This window comes from Periplaneta americana, chromosome 8, assembly GCF_040183065.1.
Source record: "Periplaneta americana isolate PAMFEO1 chromosome 8, P.americana_PAMFEO1_priV1, whole genome shotgun sequence".
Classification (NCBI taxonomy): Eukaryota; Metazoa; Arthropoda; class Insecta; order Blattodea; family Blattidae; genus Periplaneta; species Periplaneta americana.
In genome coordinates this window covers 136748563-136764764 of record NC_091124.1, presented here as the reverse complement: position 1 = coordinate 136764764, position 16202 = coordinate 136748563, and the positions used below count along the sequence as shown (strand labels likewise).

Here is a 16202-nt window from a genome sequence, read left to right as displayed (position 1 = left end):
AACACTGATCTTAATTTTTACTTAAAAAGGTCGTAATGTGTTTTCACATGGTTTCATTTTTCAAAAGGAAGACGGAACAAGCCAAATGGTCTGAAGAAGCCATGAAGAAAGTACTTGAAGAAATAAAATCTTCCAATCAGTGGTTCTGCTATCTGGCCATACAACCACAACATGTTTGTTGATGAAGATTTTGCTCCAGATCAACTTACAGATCGCCCAATTGAGATAGAAATCAGTTAAACGACAGCTGGCTCAGATTTAACAAATTATGTGGTGCCAGCTTCTTCAGCGGCTGAAGAAACAGTTAATTCTCACTCAGAATCAACCACCTCTGTGATGTCGTTATCTTGAGAGATTGAAGGAATATTCAATATATCAATTACACTCAGATTTTAAGTTCTGGTTACACCAAAACCCTCAACATCGTCAGCAAGAGAATCCAGGTCAGTTCTTTTGATTGAGACCAGTGCCAGAAGTGGATGCTCGAAAGATATGAGTTCAACGAATAAAATATCAGCGCTCTGAAGTTCTTACATCTAGGACCGATTAAAAACGTTGAAAGAGAAGTAACTTATGGGCAGGAGCAAAAGCAGAAGAAATCCAAGTCTTCACTGCTAGTGAAACGTCGACTTGTCCAAATTTGTATTTTGTACTAATCTAACGTGCTGTAATGGGCTGTAAATAACATATCCTATCGTCTCATATAACTCATTAACATCGTGTTTATGTATTGATTTAATTTTATTATCAGTGAATAAAAATTAAATAGAAATGTGAAAATGTTATAGGGATATTCACTTTGCCCGGGTTAATTATTCGCTTTGCCCATGCACCCGGGTAAAGCGAATAATTAACTATATTTTCTTTGTCAAATCATATCACTGTCCGTAGGTACGAGAAACGAATTGCTGTTTTTTTATATATATGGACAACATGTGTCACCACCAATGTCATGAAGATTTTATTTCGGGAGCACCAAAATATAGCCTGTGGCATTGTTTGTTCTTAGCTTATCCGCTTTGCCCGGGTTTCCCCTAAATTTCCTAGACATCACCATAACAAAAGTTGACAACAAACACACCTTCAAAATACACAGAAAACCAACCACCACAACCACACACATACACAACACATCTAATCACCCCACACAACACAAACATGCTGCATTCAGAACAATTGTACACAGATTACTCCACATATCCATGAGCCAACAACACTACAATGAAGAAGTGAACACAATCAAATACATATCACAAGAAAATGATTACAACCCAAACATAATAGACAACATCATAAGGAAGACAAAACAGAAACCCAACAAACACAAAAACACAACACAAACACAAGAACACAAGAAATACATCACACTAACACACGAAAACAAAAACACACACAGGATCGCATACTCATTCAGAAAACAGAAATACAACATAGCATACAGAACAGAAAACACACTACAAAGACATCTCAACACACAAACAACACAAACAAATAAATATAATCACACAGGCGTATGCAAACTGACATGCAATAGTTGCGACAGTTTCTACATTGGACAGAAAGGCAGACCATTCCAAACTCGATACAAACAACACATTAAAGCAATAACCAGAGGACACAATAGATCTACATATGCCGAACACATAACCACACATACAATAACATAAGTACAGACATGTAAATCCTACACATACAACCCAAAAACTAAAAACTCAACACACTAGAACAATATGAAATATAGAGACACACCAAAACACATCCTGATCAAATTCTTAACACAGAGATCAATTTCAGAACACACACACTATTTGACACCACATTTCAACGCTTTTCAACAATCGAACACACCCACACAACAGGCAGCGAAGTTCGAAATGACGCCGAGATCTAGTAGGCTCTGAGGATGATGTGAAGAAGCACCGAAACAGCTGTAAGCCGCACATGCTTACACAATTAATACGAGTAAGATCGTCATTTAATCAATTATTTAGTAACTCTTGATCTCCAGTAGTTTAAATCGGTCTTCCACACTTCACACAACCCTTAACAGCGGAACCTCTCGTTTCCCCATGATAATATGCTGTGTTAAAAAATTTAATCATGTTTCGTGTACAGAATCTCTGTCTTATATTTATGAATTGGGCTGTGCAATCTATTTTATTAAAGCTGCCATACAGTACAATGACATCTGTTTAACAATAATTTTCAGCTGATTGTTGTATTCTTTTTCAGTTTGTTACTAAACGACTGGTTATGAAAATTTATATTTTACAAAGCAATTTTATTTTGTATTCCGTTCCATTTCGTTTCATTTAGGAGTAATGCAAAACGGGGATATATATACCTAGTAGTAGTAGTAGTAGTAGTAGTAGTAGTAGTAGTAGTAGTAGTAGTAGTAGTAGTAGTAGTAGTAGTAGTAGTAGTAGTAGTAGTAGTAGCAGCAGCAGCAGCAGCAGCAGCAGTAGCAGCAGCAGCAGCAATAGTAGTAGGCCTAGTAATAGTAGTAGTAGTAGTAGCTTAATTAGTAATAATTGCAGCAATACCACATCAGTAGTAATAGCAGTGGCGTATACTGGTTAAAGGGTTTGGGCTACCGCTGACCCTATTATTACACAAAATATATCTAACAATTACTTTAATTTTAATTACTATGGTAAAACTAATAATACAAAATTATTAAATTATGTTATATTATAAACTTTTTCTTTTTTAATTTCCTTAGGCTACCGCCGGTAGCCCCGGTTGCCGGCAAAATACGCCCCTGAGTAATAGGCTAATAAATTTTATTGTAATAGCAGTAGCAATAACAGCAGCAGTAGTAATTTCTAGTAGCAATAAAGGCAGTAGTGGACCTACCAGGTGTAGTAATTGTGCTAGCAGTATAAGTAACACCAGTAGTAATATCAGTAGTAATTATTGTGGTAGCAGTAACAGCATTAACAGCAGCAGTTCTATCAGTAACAGTAATTGTGGTAGCAGTAACACTATTAAAAGAAGCAGTAGTACGGTAGTAATTATGGTAGCAATAAAGCATTAACAGCAGTAAAATATCAGTAATAGAAGTAATAATAGTAACAGTCACAGTAGTATGAGTAGTATTAATTGTAGTAGCAGTAACAGTAGTAGTAGTATTAATAGTAATCATTTTAGTAGCAGTATTTTTTAATTTTTTATTTTAGTTGGTTATTTAACGACGCTGTATCAACTACTAGGTTATTTAGCGTCGATGAGATTGGTGATAGCGAGATGATATTTGGCGAGGTGAGGCCGAGGATTCGCCATAGATTACCTTGTATTCACACTACGGTTGGGGAAAACCTCGGAAAAAACCCAACCAGGTAATCAGCCCAAGCGGGGATCGAACCCGCGCCCGAACGCAACTTCAGATCAGCAGGCAAGCGCCTTAACCGACTGAGCCACGCCGGTGGCTTAGTAGCAGTAGCATTAGTAATAGTGATAATAATAGCACTAACAGTGGTAGCGACAGTAGTACTATTATTGATGGTAATTGTAACAGCTGCAACAGCAATACAAAAGTGATTCTCTATTCACGAATCTAAATATTGATCTCGCCCACAGATAACAGCGTGTTCACAATATCTGCGTTCGTTTCGTTTGTAACATTGGAAAATTCGATCATGTAACACCGTCACTAGAACTGTTGTATGAGCCGTGCACTTCGGCTCGATCGCTCGAACAGCTCTTCAGCACCTATCGCTACCTATATTATCGGGATATTCTCGAATGTTACAGTATATCCTAATAGCAGCAAGGATTTGTGGGTAGACAAGCGGGGGAGGGGGAATAGAGGTTTCCTGTTTAGCCGAATAGTATCGTATCGACAATCGGAAACTCGCCTCTGCTTAGATATGAAGTTAAGTTACTCTTACGGACTGATTATCGTTATTCGGAAATTCGTCTAGACCTAGTCATGTTGACAAGTTATACTTGGAGATTTGCCTTTCTGTAGCGTTCGGTATGGAATAAAACTGCGGGACTGAATGCTAAAGATAATGAAGCAGCTTTTTTCCGACATGTCCTCAAACTGTAATAATAATTTATTAAAATGTTTAGACATTATACATTTTATTCCTGTAGACGTTATGTTACTATTAAACCTTATAATGTGTAGATCAACTTACTTAGCCAAAATATCACATACTCGTACTTACGATGAGTCATTGGACATTGTTCACAGTTATGCATTCTTTAGTGGGCTTAATATTGTAGACACCAGGTGGCCCGGGTTCGAACCCCGGTCGGGGCAAGTTACCTGGTTGAGGTTTTTTCGGGGTTTTCCCTCAGCCCAATACGAGCAAATGCTGGGTAACTTTCGGTGCTGGACCCCGGACTCATTTCACCGGCATTATCACCATCATATCATTCAGACGCTAAATAACCTAGATGTTGATACAGCGTCGTAAAATAACCCAATAATATATATATATCTATATATATATATATATATATATATATATTGACCATGTATGGTGGGTCCCTATCACCACGGCATGGCGCGTCCTCAGGTTGCGGATAGAGGAGACGGCCTCCAGATATGGAGGGTAGCTGCGAATATATTGAATAAGCAGTCGTGGACAGCCGATAAGGGGTGGTCCTCCAGCTTGGGGGTTGGGCGAAGGGCTAACAACCCATCACCGTAAAAAACAGCTTGTTACGAATTCCTACAGTAAGCCTCGGAATAGGACTGATTCTCTGGCACGACCACAGCAAAGGAATAAGGTTTTGAGATTTGGCACTTGGAACGTAACTAGTCTTTATAGAACAGGAGGGGTAACATTAGTAGCAAAAGAACTAGCTAGATATAGAATAGACTTTGTGGGAGTACAAGAGGTTAGGTTAGATGGGAATGGCATATCACAAATAGGAGATTACTTGTTGTATTATGGGGAAGGAAACAATAATCACCAATTAGGAACAGGATTCTTTGTACATAAAAGAATAAAATCAGCAGTAAAAAAGGTCGAATTTATCAGTGACAGGTTATCATATTTAGTACTTAAGGGTAGATGGTGCGACATCATAGCTATAAATGCTCACGCCCCTACAGAAGAGAAAGACGACTATATAAAGGATAGCTTCTATGAGGAATTGGAACATACTTTTGATCAGTTCCCTAGATATCATATGAAAATTTTATTGGGGGATTTCAACGCTAAAGTAGGACGGGAGGATATTTTTAGACCAACTATTGGAAAAGAGAGCCTACACGCAATTAGTAGTGACAATGGAGTTAGATTAGTCAACTTTGCCACATCGAAAAATTTAATTGTCAAAAGTACAACATTCCCCCATAAGGATATACATAAATATACTTGGACTTCTCCAGATGGATTGACACACAACCAAATAGATCACGTCTTGATAGATAAACGGAGACATACTAGTATAGTAGATATTCGAACTTTCAGAGGTGCAGACTGTAATTCTGACCATTATTTGGTGATTGGAGAATTAAGAGAAAGATTATCAGTAGCCAAGCGAGTAGAGCAACAAGTTAATATTACTAAATTCAATATTTTGAAATTAAAGGACGAGGAAGCTAAGCAAAATTATCAGGTCGAAATTTCGAATAGGTTTGCCACTTTAGAAAGTTCCGACGAAGTTGAGAAAGAATTAGATGTTAATAGCGTGTGGGAAAATATCAGAGATAGTATCAAAATTGCAGCTGAGCAGAGCATAGGTTATTATGAAACTAAGAAAAAGAAACCGTGGTTTGATGAAGATTGTTGCATGGTAGTAGAAAGAAGGAAACAGGCAAAATTGAAATTCTTACAGGATCCAGTTGAGGAGAATAGAGATAATTATTTCAATGAAAGACGGGAAGCAAGTCGTACACTTAGGAATAAAAAGAGAGGTTACTTGAAGGAAAAACTGAATGAGGTAGAAACAAATAGTAAGAATAAAAACATTCGAGATTTATATAAGGGTATAAAGGAATTTAAGAACGGATATCAGTCAAGGGTAAACGTGATCAAGGATGAGAATGGTGACTTGCTTGCAGACTCTTCATCAATCCTAAACAGATGGAAAAACTATTTTGCGCAACTACTAAATGTACATAGGCCAAATAGAAATGATCGGGACGATATTGAAATACAAACTGCTGAGCCATTTATACCCGAACCCACGATTTCAGAAGTCGAAATTGCGATAGAAAATCTGAAAAAGTACAAGTCTCCAGGTATCGATCAAATTCCAGCAGAATTAATACAAGAGGGTGGAAGTGCATTATATAGCGAAATTTATAAACTTGTACTTGCTATTTGGGAAAAGGAAATTGTACCAGAACAATGGAAGGAGTCCATAATTGTACCTATTTTTAAAAAGGGGGACAAAACGAACTGTGGTAACTTTCGAGGAATATCACTTTTGTTGACGTCGTACAAAATTTTGTCCAATATTCTTTTGAGGAGATTAACTCCGTACGTAGATGAAATTATTGGGGATCATCAGTGCGGTTTTCGGCGTAATAGATCGACTATTGATCAGATTTTTTGTATTCGGCAGATAATGGAGAAAAAATGGGAGTATAAGGGTACAGTACATCAGTTATTCATAGATTTCAAAAAGGCATATGACTCGGTTAAGAGGGAAGTATTATATGATATTCTTATTGAATTTGGTATTCCCAAGAAACTAGTTCGATTAATTAAAATGTGTCTCAGTGAAACATACAGCAGAGTCCGTATAGGTCAGTTTCTATCTGATCCTTTTCCAATTCACTGCGGGCTAAAGCAGGGAGATGCACTATCACCTTTACTTTTTAACTTCGCTTTAGAATATGCCATTAGGAAAGTTCAGGATAACAGGCAGGGTTTGGAATTGAACGGGCTACATCAGCTTCTTGTCTATGCAGATGACGTGAATATGTTAGGAGAAAATACGCAAACGGTTAGGGAAAACACGGAAATTTTACTTGAAGCAAGTAAAGCGATCGGTTTGGAAGTAAATCCCGAAAAGACAAAGTATATGATTATGTCTCGTGACGGGAATATTGTACGAAATGGAAATATAAATATTGGAGATTTATCCTTCGAAGAGGTGGAAAAATTCAAATATCTTGGAGCAACAGTAACAAATGTAAATGACACTCGGGAGGAAATTAAACGCAGAATAAATATGGGAAATGCCTGTTATTATTCGGTTGAGAAGCTCTTATCATCCAGTCTGCTGTCCAAAAATCTGAAAGTTAGAATTTATAAAACAGTTATATTACCGGTTGTTCTATATGGCTGTGAAACTTGGACTCTCACTCTGAGAGAGGAACATAGGTTAAGGGTGTTTGAGAATAAGGTGCTTAGGAAAATATTTGGGGCTAAGCGGGATGAAGTTACAGGAGAATGGAGAAAGTTACACAACACAGAACTGCACGCATTGTATTCTTCACCTGAAATAATTAGGAACTTGAAATCCAGACGTTTGAGATGGGCAGGGCATGTAGCACGTATGGGCGAATCCAGAAATGCATATAGAGTGTTAGTTGGGAGACCGGAGGGAAAAAGACCTTTAGGGAGGCCGAGACGTAGATGGGAGGATAATATTAAAATGGATTTGAGGGAGGTGGGGTATGATGATAGAGACTGGATTAATCTTGCTCAGGATAGGGACCGCTGGCGGGCTTATGTGAGGGCGGCAATGAACCTTCGGGTTCCTTAAAAGCCATTTGTAAGTAAGTAAGCAAGTATATATATATTGTAGACAAACTATCATTAGATCCAAACATAATAGCTATTGTCCCATTAGACATTGATTCTGTACACATATCGACCGTGAATAATTATTTTATGCTTTATTCTGCCACAAAAATGACACCTTAATGTATGAGGAAAAATTCCCAAAATACAGTACAATTTTACGACAAAGCCTCTTAGGATATGAAAATTTAGTGAGTTTTAGCTTTAGCCATTAACATAATAACACAGTCTCGTTATTCCAACAAAAGCGATAATATCCGGATTACTTCCTATAATCATAATTATATCATTGTGTTCTCTCTGTTAATCACCTACGTCTTCTTAAAATATCCATTTCAGTATACAGCTTCGTTTGGGTCCTTAGTTTGTATGTTCCAGGTTTGAGCACTACAGTTAATGTCGTGATACTTTTAGTTGTAGAATTGCGACTACAAATATTTATTTTTATATTTATTATGCTGTTAATTTAGTAGATTTTTGAAGCGCATTTATTTATTTTCTTTCCTGAGCATTTCCAGTATTTATCTCAGTATTGATCTAGCAAAAGCAATTCGTGGTAATTTAACAACCATATAAAATAAGTATACCAGTGCCTTTAATGAAATGAGTATCGTATCCAGAATACATTCTTAGAGTTAAATGTGAAAATCTAAGATAAAAGACACGAAACGTAAAATGTTTCATTCCACTTCAGGAACGTGATCAAGTTATTCTGATAAATAATTAAAACATTTTACAGAAAATCAATAGGCTATAAATAAATTAATTATAATGGCTCATATCTATAGATTTCTTCAAAAGCCAACATTACATGCAAATAAGCCACCGATGTAGCTCAGTCGGCTGAGGCGCTTACTGCCTATCTAGAGTTGCGCTTGGACGTTGGTTCGATTCCCGCTCGGGCTGATTACCTGGTTGGGTTTTTTCCGAGGTTTTCCAAAATTGTATGGTGAATGTCATATAATATACGGCGAATCCACAGTCTCATCTCGCCAAATACCATCTCACTCTCACCATTCTATCCACGATAATAATAACCGAATAGTTGATAAAGCATCGTTAAATAACCGATTAAAAATACATGCAAATACCAATAAAAAAGTAAACAGTGCCAAGGATGAATCCATTGAACAAATCTAGTTTTTAAATTGCTTAATTTTCATTTATGAATTGGCTGTGCTGCACAATTACAGGGTGGGAGGGGTATTGCCTACTTGCAAATATTTGTAGAGGTAATCGGTGATAGTACACTGAACTATATTATGGAACAAATTTCTCTATCTTCAAAGTTATTTTTTAGATCTGAAACAATTCAATGTTTTAGGGTTAGTTAGTTAATACTTCCAGGCGATTTGTTTCCTTTACGAACGCCTCACTAGTTTCGCGGAGGTCTAAACTTGTGGGGGTTGTCTACTGTCCAGGCTTACCATGAAGGTCTTTGCGGTGTAACAGGTTATCAAATAATTTATCACGTACTCAAACATAATAACCTTTTTACATTGGCACATGATTGTATTCATGATTTATTTTGTAATACGTTCGAATCTCACCCTTAACTGTTCATGCTGGAATAATAATGATATCGAAAGACGTGCGTATAGTCTAAACTGACAGGCGTTTCATAGTACTACTACTACTACTACTTTACTTACTGGCTTTTAAGGAACCCGGAGGTTCATTGCCGCCCTCACATAAGCCCGCCATTGGTCCCTATTCTTTGCAAGATTAATCCATTCTCTAGCATCATATCCCATTTCCCTCAAATCCATTTTAATATTATCTTCCCATCTACGTCTCGGCCTCCCTAAAGGTCTTCGTTTCATAGTACTACCATTCATAAAACATCATACCATAAAATACACGACACATTTATGGAAGAACTATAAGGGCAAGAAAAAAGTAAATAGGGCTTATTTCACTTGCATTTTTCTTAAACAAATAACAAACAATTTGCACGTGTATCCCTCCCAATCTGTATATTGAAATCTTAAAAACAAAGTTGGAAAATGAACAGTGTCTTCATACATCTATCTCCCTTCCAGCGATGATCTGCGACGTGAACCTTTGATTCTAAGAGAACGAGTCAAACGACGTCTCTACGGAGGTGAGATTTTGAAGACAAGCAGCTGAATGAAGCTTCAAACGTTAAAAATAATAAACATATTAGAATGAGAAGTATAAAGTCCACTAGAAATAATCAATACTTAAAACATTTGGTGTCAATATACTCGTACTGACCAAATTACATTCAAAGAATAGTGGAACTACCATTTGGGACTGACAAGTTTGCTAGTGTGAGGCGTGACGTGGTCTACAACAGGTAATCTTGTGATTAACTGTCATGTAATCTGTCAACAGTTGACTATGTTGCCATTTTCAGTTTTACATTTTACATCTTGCAAATATAAAAAATAAACTTTAATTCAATTTTGAAATTAAATTAAACATCTTGTATTTATATCTATGATAACTTTTTTTCATGTCTTTTATTTTTATCACTTCTATATCTATATTATATATTACTTGAACTGGTAATGGAAATTACGGGAAAACGGCTGAACGGATTTTAATAAATGACACCTCATTTTGAAGCTTGGAACCCAACTTTTTTTTTTCAGAAAAATAGTAGTTTTCAGTGAAATGTTAATTTTCCTACATAATTTTCGTATTTTTCAAAACTCATCTCTCGTCAGTTTTGAGAAATACATAATGGATTTTCAGAATAAAACAAAACACAAACACACTACAATAAACAATATTACACGAAGGCTACGACCTGCAGGATTGCTGACATATTTAGAGTTCAGGTGGATCAGATTCTCTGTCATCATAATTCCAATATATCGATCTTCATTTGTGTAACTTTTTCAGAACGTTTCTGTAATATTGGTTATTAAAACCTTCGATTTACTAAGAAGAATTTACAGGCCAGATTATCTGGTATGTAATTTTCTGAGTACAACTGTCTGTGTATTGGTTATTAAAAATTACAAAACTTAAAAATGTTTGATGACATTATAAACATTAAAAATTAAATATTATTGTAATGAATGCCATGATGAATTTGTCACTAATTATATAGATTAATGCTTTATTGATGATATAATAGTGAAATCTTTTGGGTTTATATAAGTAGGCGTAGAGAATATCTGAAGTTAGATCTTCAATTCTATAATATTTACTGAGTGACGGTTATGTAGTAGTATATACAAAACTTACGTAAGATAACAATATTGTTATTAAAAATGAAATATATTTATAGTTATTAATCAAGTGGTATGGGTGTTTTCCATATATTTAATGGCGGTGTGGTGTAAATATTTAAAGCTGAAAGTTAGAATTTATGAAACAGTTATGCTACTGGTTGTTCTTTATGGTTGTGAAACTTGGACTCTCACTTTGAGAGAGGACGAGAGATTAAGGGTGTTCGAAAATAAGATGCTTAGGAAAATATTTGGGGCTAAGAGGGGTTAAGTTATAGGAGAAGGGAGAAAGTTACACAACGCAGAACTACACGCATTGTATTCTTCACCTAACATAATTAGGAACATTAAAGCCAGATATTTGAGATGGGCAGGGCATGTAGCACGTATGGGCGAATCCAGAAATTCATATAGAGTGTTAGTTGGAAGACCTGAAGGGAAAAGACCTTGAGGAAGGCAGACGTAGATGGGAGGATAATATTAAAATGGATTTGAGTTTGGTGGGATATGATGGTAGAGACTGGATTAATCTTGCTCAGGATAGGGACCAATTGCGGGCTTATGTGAGGGCGGCAATGAACCTGCGGGTTCCTTAAAAGCCATTTGTAAGTAAGTGATGTTGATATTTGTATGTGTGATTCTCTTCAGTATTGTCTGTAGGAAGGGCAAAAATTATAGTGGCTAAGGAAAGACCAAAAGGTATTACTTACTGATAGAATAAGAGGCCTACAAAATGTTGAAGTATCCCGATCACTTTAGCAAGATCTCTTGACAGGATAAAATGATTCTACCTTCTACATTTGAGGGTAGTTCACGAAACATGCAGCAGCTATACCAAGATGCTATGTCTATTGTTGGAAAACATAGCAAATCTGATATTTTCTTAACTCTCACCTACAATCCACAATGACCTGAAATAGCTATTCCTTTACTCCTACATGTAAAAATGACTGATCGTCCTGACATTGTTACTTGCGTTTTCGTTTTTAAACTCAAAAAACTGAAGATGTATAGGTTCAATAAAGTATTTAGCATGAAGAAAACCATTCAGAGGGATATGTTTCACTATTATGGAAGCAAATAACTTCTAAAATATATGGTATTCTCCATTGGGAATAAATCTGAAAAATTTTAATTTGAACTTCTAATGATCTTAGTTTGCAGCGTTTGCTGCACAAGCCACGTCACTATAATTTTGTACTGTCTATTGTAATTGAGACTTTTCCCATTATATATTAATTAATTAATCTCGTACTGGTAGGCTGTTCAGCTGTGATTACAGTAAGCTTACAAGGAGTTTCTATTTAATTGAATGGCTTAAACGCGTCTTTCGGTGTAGCATATGTATGAATATTGCAGCGAATGTCTTCTGAACGCGTAGTAACTTCACTGTTAACCATAGTGGGTGTGTAAAAACGGTTGTCACAAAAGTGCTAAAATTAGTTACAGGCATTCAGCCACTTAAAAAAATGGCCTATTTTTTGTGTGTAGTCGGCTAAGCCATATCAGTGTTCTGTACAAAGTTACGGACACGTGCATATGCAGCCATGTCCAGAAATATATATGTTTGGCGTGTAAAATCAGTCAAGTCAGTAAATATTGACTTATCCTGTTATGCACAACATATGTAATGGTGTGTAAAAACAGTCAATATTGACTTATTCTCTTATGCACTACATGTGTAGGCCTAATGGCGTGTAAAACAGTCAAGTTAGTAATTTAAATCAGCTCCCCAAGCACTATAGTTAAATATTTTCTAGAACTTTTCCCTCCCCTTTATGTATCTCCGTTTTAACATGTATGAATAGGGGAGGAATATTTGTCACCCTCTTTGTCGATATGTGTACCGTTAACTCTTCCAGGTTAAATAAACTATTATTATTATTATTATTATTATTATTATTATTATTATTATTGGTGTTGCAATTTTAGCTAACTTAGATTATTTTTGTGTTTGCTATTGTGTATGATTCCGAGTGAAATGATTTGTACTTACAAAGGGAATTAGTGATGTGTCCATAAAGTTACAATTTTCAGGTATAATTCACAATTCTTAAAACTCTGTGTTTCAACATCACAAATGCTGTTATACTACTTTTATTAATGTCCAGTCTATTTTATATACCATGTGTAAAACAAGACAAATCGAAGATAACGTTGTGAATAAGAGGTTAAGTACAAATAAATAATCCGTGCATTACTTTCAAAATAGAAGTGTTAAAGGATGAAAAATGTATCACAGTGGTCACTTCACTGCCTAAAAACTTCTAAGAGACTAACACAATATTCCCATGTAGATCCTTCCTTCTTTCTAGGATTACAGGATTTATGTTGAATTCTTTAAATTTCAAATAGAGTTTTCTCAAAATTCACTTTTTTGACTTACCTGATTTTACACACCTAGTTCATTAAGAAGAAAAGTGCTTCGCTTGGTTGAATCGTAACTTCACTCCGTAGGCCTGCAATCTCTTAGCTCATGGCAGTTTCTTACAACTATAATCCGATAGGCAGAACTATTTTGGGACTATAGAATAAGATATGAAGAATAAAATGGAGGTGTAATACAGTAGATTTCAAAGAACCTACAATGTAATGTTGCTGATGATAATAATTAGCCTACTGTATATTTTGGGCTGAAATTATAGTGGTGCCTGAGTTCATATATTCAGAGCATGGCTATCAGTAACGCAGTGTGTGTTGTTGCAGGTGTCCGAGCTAGACCACCAGATCCACGTGATCGAAATACCGTGCTCGTTGGAACCCAGTGTCGTGCAGCAGAAACCTCCCGACTACGACTCTGTAGCAGATATGCCGCCCTGCTATGAGGACGCCATCAAGCTGAGTCCGTCTTTACTATTGTCCTGTACCACAGAAGCCTCCGCGCCCTCCACCAGCTCTGCCGCAGACAGCGGCAGCAGACAAGCCATCAGTAGGTTGCAGGAAGTGACCCTGGACCGATACGGCGTACCGACGACGCCGCCACCTCCCTACGCGCCGACGAGGTGATGCATCGGCAGTGCCTGCAAGCTGCCGGTGGCCGAGACATGAGACGGTCGCTTAAAAAGACTGAGCAAACTGCATTGTGATCCATTGGTGCGACTAGAAGCTGATGTGCCATGTTCGAGAAGAGTCGAGTATGAAGAAATGAGATTAGAAAGCGAGGAACACATTTGCCAAGGTCTACGCAACATCTTCTTCAGTCACATCCGAAGCGCTTAAGTGTCTTGCTGCCCCTTGGAGTACTCGCATTTTTTTTTATTATCATTTTTCATGGTGACTTTCGTTACTTAATAGTAATTTATACTATAAGAGAGTAAAATTATATTTTATCCGTGAGTGGGGAGTTTAGCGCCAGAGGCGAAGCCGATGGTGATAATTTCCACGGACGCATTAAATATGTTTTCTGGTTTATACAATATTTTATCCACTGCTGGCGTCTAAATTTAATTTTAAATTTTAATCATTTTCTTTGTAATGGGTTGTTTGTAAAAATGTTATAAATGAATGAATGCGTGGCATGGATTTTATTGTTGCTAATGTGTTGGTTGTCATGGAGAGAGTGATTTAAAAACGTTTATTTCACTATTGTGAATAAAGCCATTGTTTAGGATGCTAAGGAAGATGAAAGAAAGGCCAGTTTAGATACCAGTTATGGATTAAAAACTTGTATTTCTGGGAGCCTGTCAATGTGGTAATACTGTATTGAATTCCTGAAGAATTGTTTACACTCCCAACTCAGTAATATTAACAATTGATCATAATGATCGTGTTAGTTTTTACTCTGTTCTCGGAGCAAAATCAATATTTTTTTCTCAGCCAGAATGATATATTTGTTTTTTCTTATACGAAATTTTTTAACTGCCTAGTCTAAATAACATAGTACAAGTTTGGAATAGTTTAATTTTAATATAAATCTAAACTGTTTATTAGTCACGCTATTAGTGAATTTGCGTAAAACGTCCCATCAAAATCAAGATGTGGAACAATAAGTCACTACTTAGCTAACGTAAGTTATGACACAACACTCACGTTGATTGTCCAATGTGATATTTGTTACACGGTTTTGCTTCATTAAGCTATTCAAATGTACTTTACACTGTTTGGAATTTGTTTATTAAGTTTAACAATGATATTTAGTTAAAAATTATAGGGACAAACACTAGATTGGTACCGGTTGGTCAGATGCGGATTGATTATATCCTGCAAACGTGCCTAAATCCGATGCATTGACAGAGAAACTGCTCGCCGTGGTTATGTCTTTTCAGTATTAATGCATTTGTTCCTGGCGGCCATGTACTTAACTGCGAGAGCACCAACCGGCCCACGTGACGGTGTTATGGGTGAGAGCTAATGCTGATTTGATTACTTTATGCTAACACTAATAATAATTTACGGTAATAATGGTGACAATAACATCATGCTATTTTGGAGACGAACGAAAACGTTAATTAACTATGACCACATTGCTTTATACTGTACTGATCTAATTTAAACTTATCTGTTTCAAACCACGTTTTTAACATATATAACGTAAATATTTTGTAATAAATCAGGATCCTGAAATTATAGACAGAAGCACCGTGTTCTGCTTATCCCAATATTCATTACTGGAGTAATGTAGATCCTCCTCCTATAGGCCTAGTGTAACATGAGCAATACCTGGGATGTACAGCTTCAGTGATCTATACTGTTTTCGCTGTAAGAAAAATCCTAATGTAAACACAAGCACGTGGCTGTCATACCCGTGATTGGCTGCTAGTCGAAACACTCATACGACGTAGGAAAATATTGTCCATATTTGAAAACTATCATCTTGTATTATATGACAATAAAAAATTAAATTCTAGTTGTTAAATACAATGAAACATATAACTTCACTCATATGTAAAACGATATGTAAAAGAAAAGCTACTTTTATGTTCAGTTATGTACTATGAACGCGGATGAATACATACAGTAATACCGAGGTAGTCTGTTCTTGTAACAAGCTGGCGTCACTTGAGCTCGTAGTTGTTCACGTAAGCACGTGGTACTGAAGTATGGCTTCTGCATCCTCGGTGTGCTTGGTTATTAAACTTAAGAGTAGAAACCCTCTCAAAAGCGGAGAAAACCAAATAGTCTTAAATGTATATAATAAGTTAAATAAGTTTTAATCACAGTAATTATAAAGTAAATGTTTCCTAAGCAAATGAATGCATAGTAGTGAGGTTAGACCTACTTGACGAGTAACGGGAAATGTTTAACATGAAACAGAATGTACAACAGTAGGAGGGAACATGTACTG

General features: G+C 36.3%; 1 protein-coding gene across 2 annotated transcripts in view; it reads left to right on the top strand.

The window, feature by feature from the left end:
• Nucleotides 1-15572, top strand: part of LOC138705085 (uncharacterized) — a 236918-nt gene extending 221346 nt beyond the window's left edge. The window contains exon 4 of one of the 2 annotated variants that reach the window (XM_069833703.1): nucleotides 13625-15572. In XM_069833703.1, the coding sequence (XP_069689804.1) occupies nucleotides 13625-13924 (300 nt within the window). In that variant the 3' untranslated portion in view covers nucleotides 13925-15572. The remainder of the gene's footprint in view (nucleotides 1-13624) is intronic. The other variant, XM_069833702.1, reaches the window with a different exon arrangement.
• Nucleotides 15573-16202: the final 630 nt, after the last annotated feature.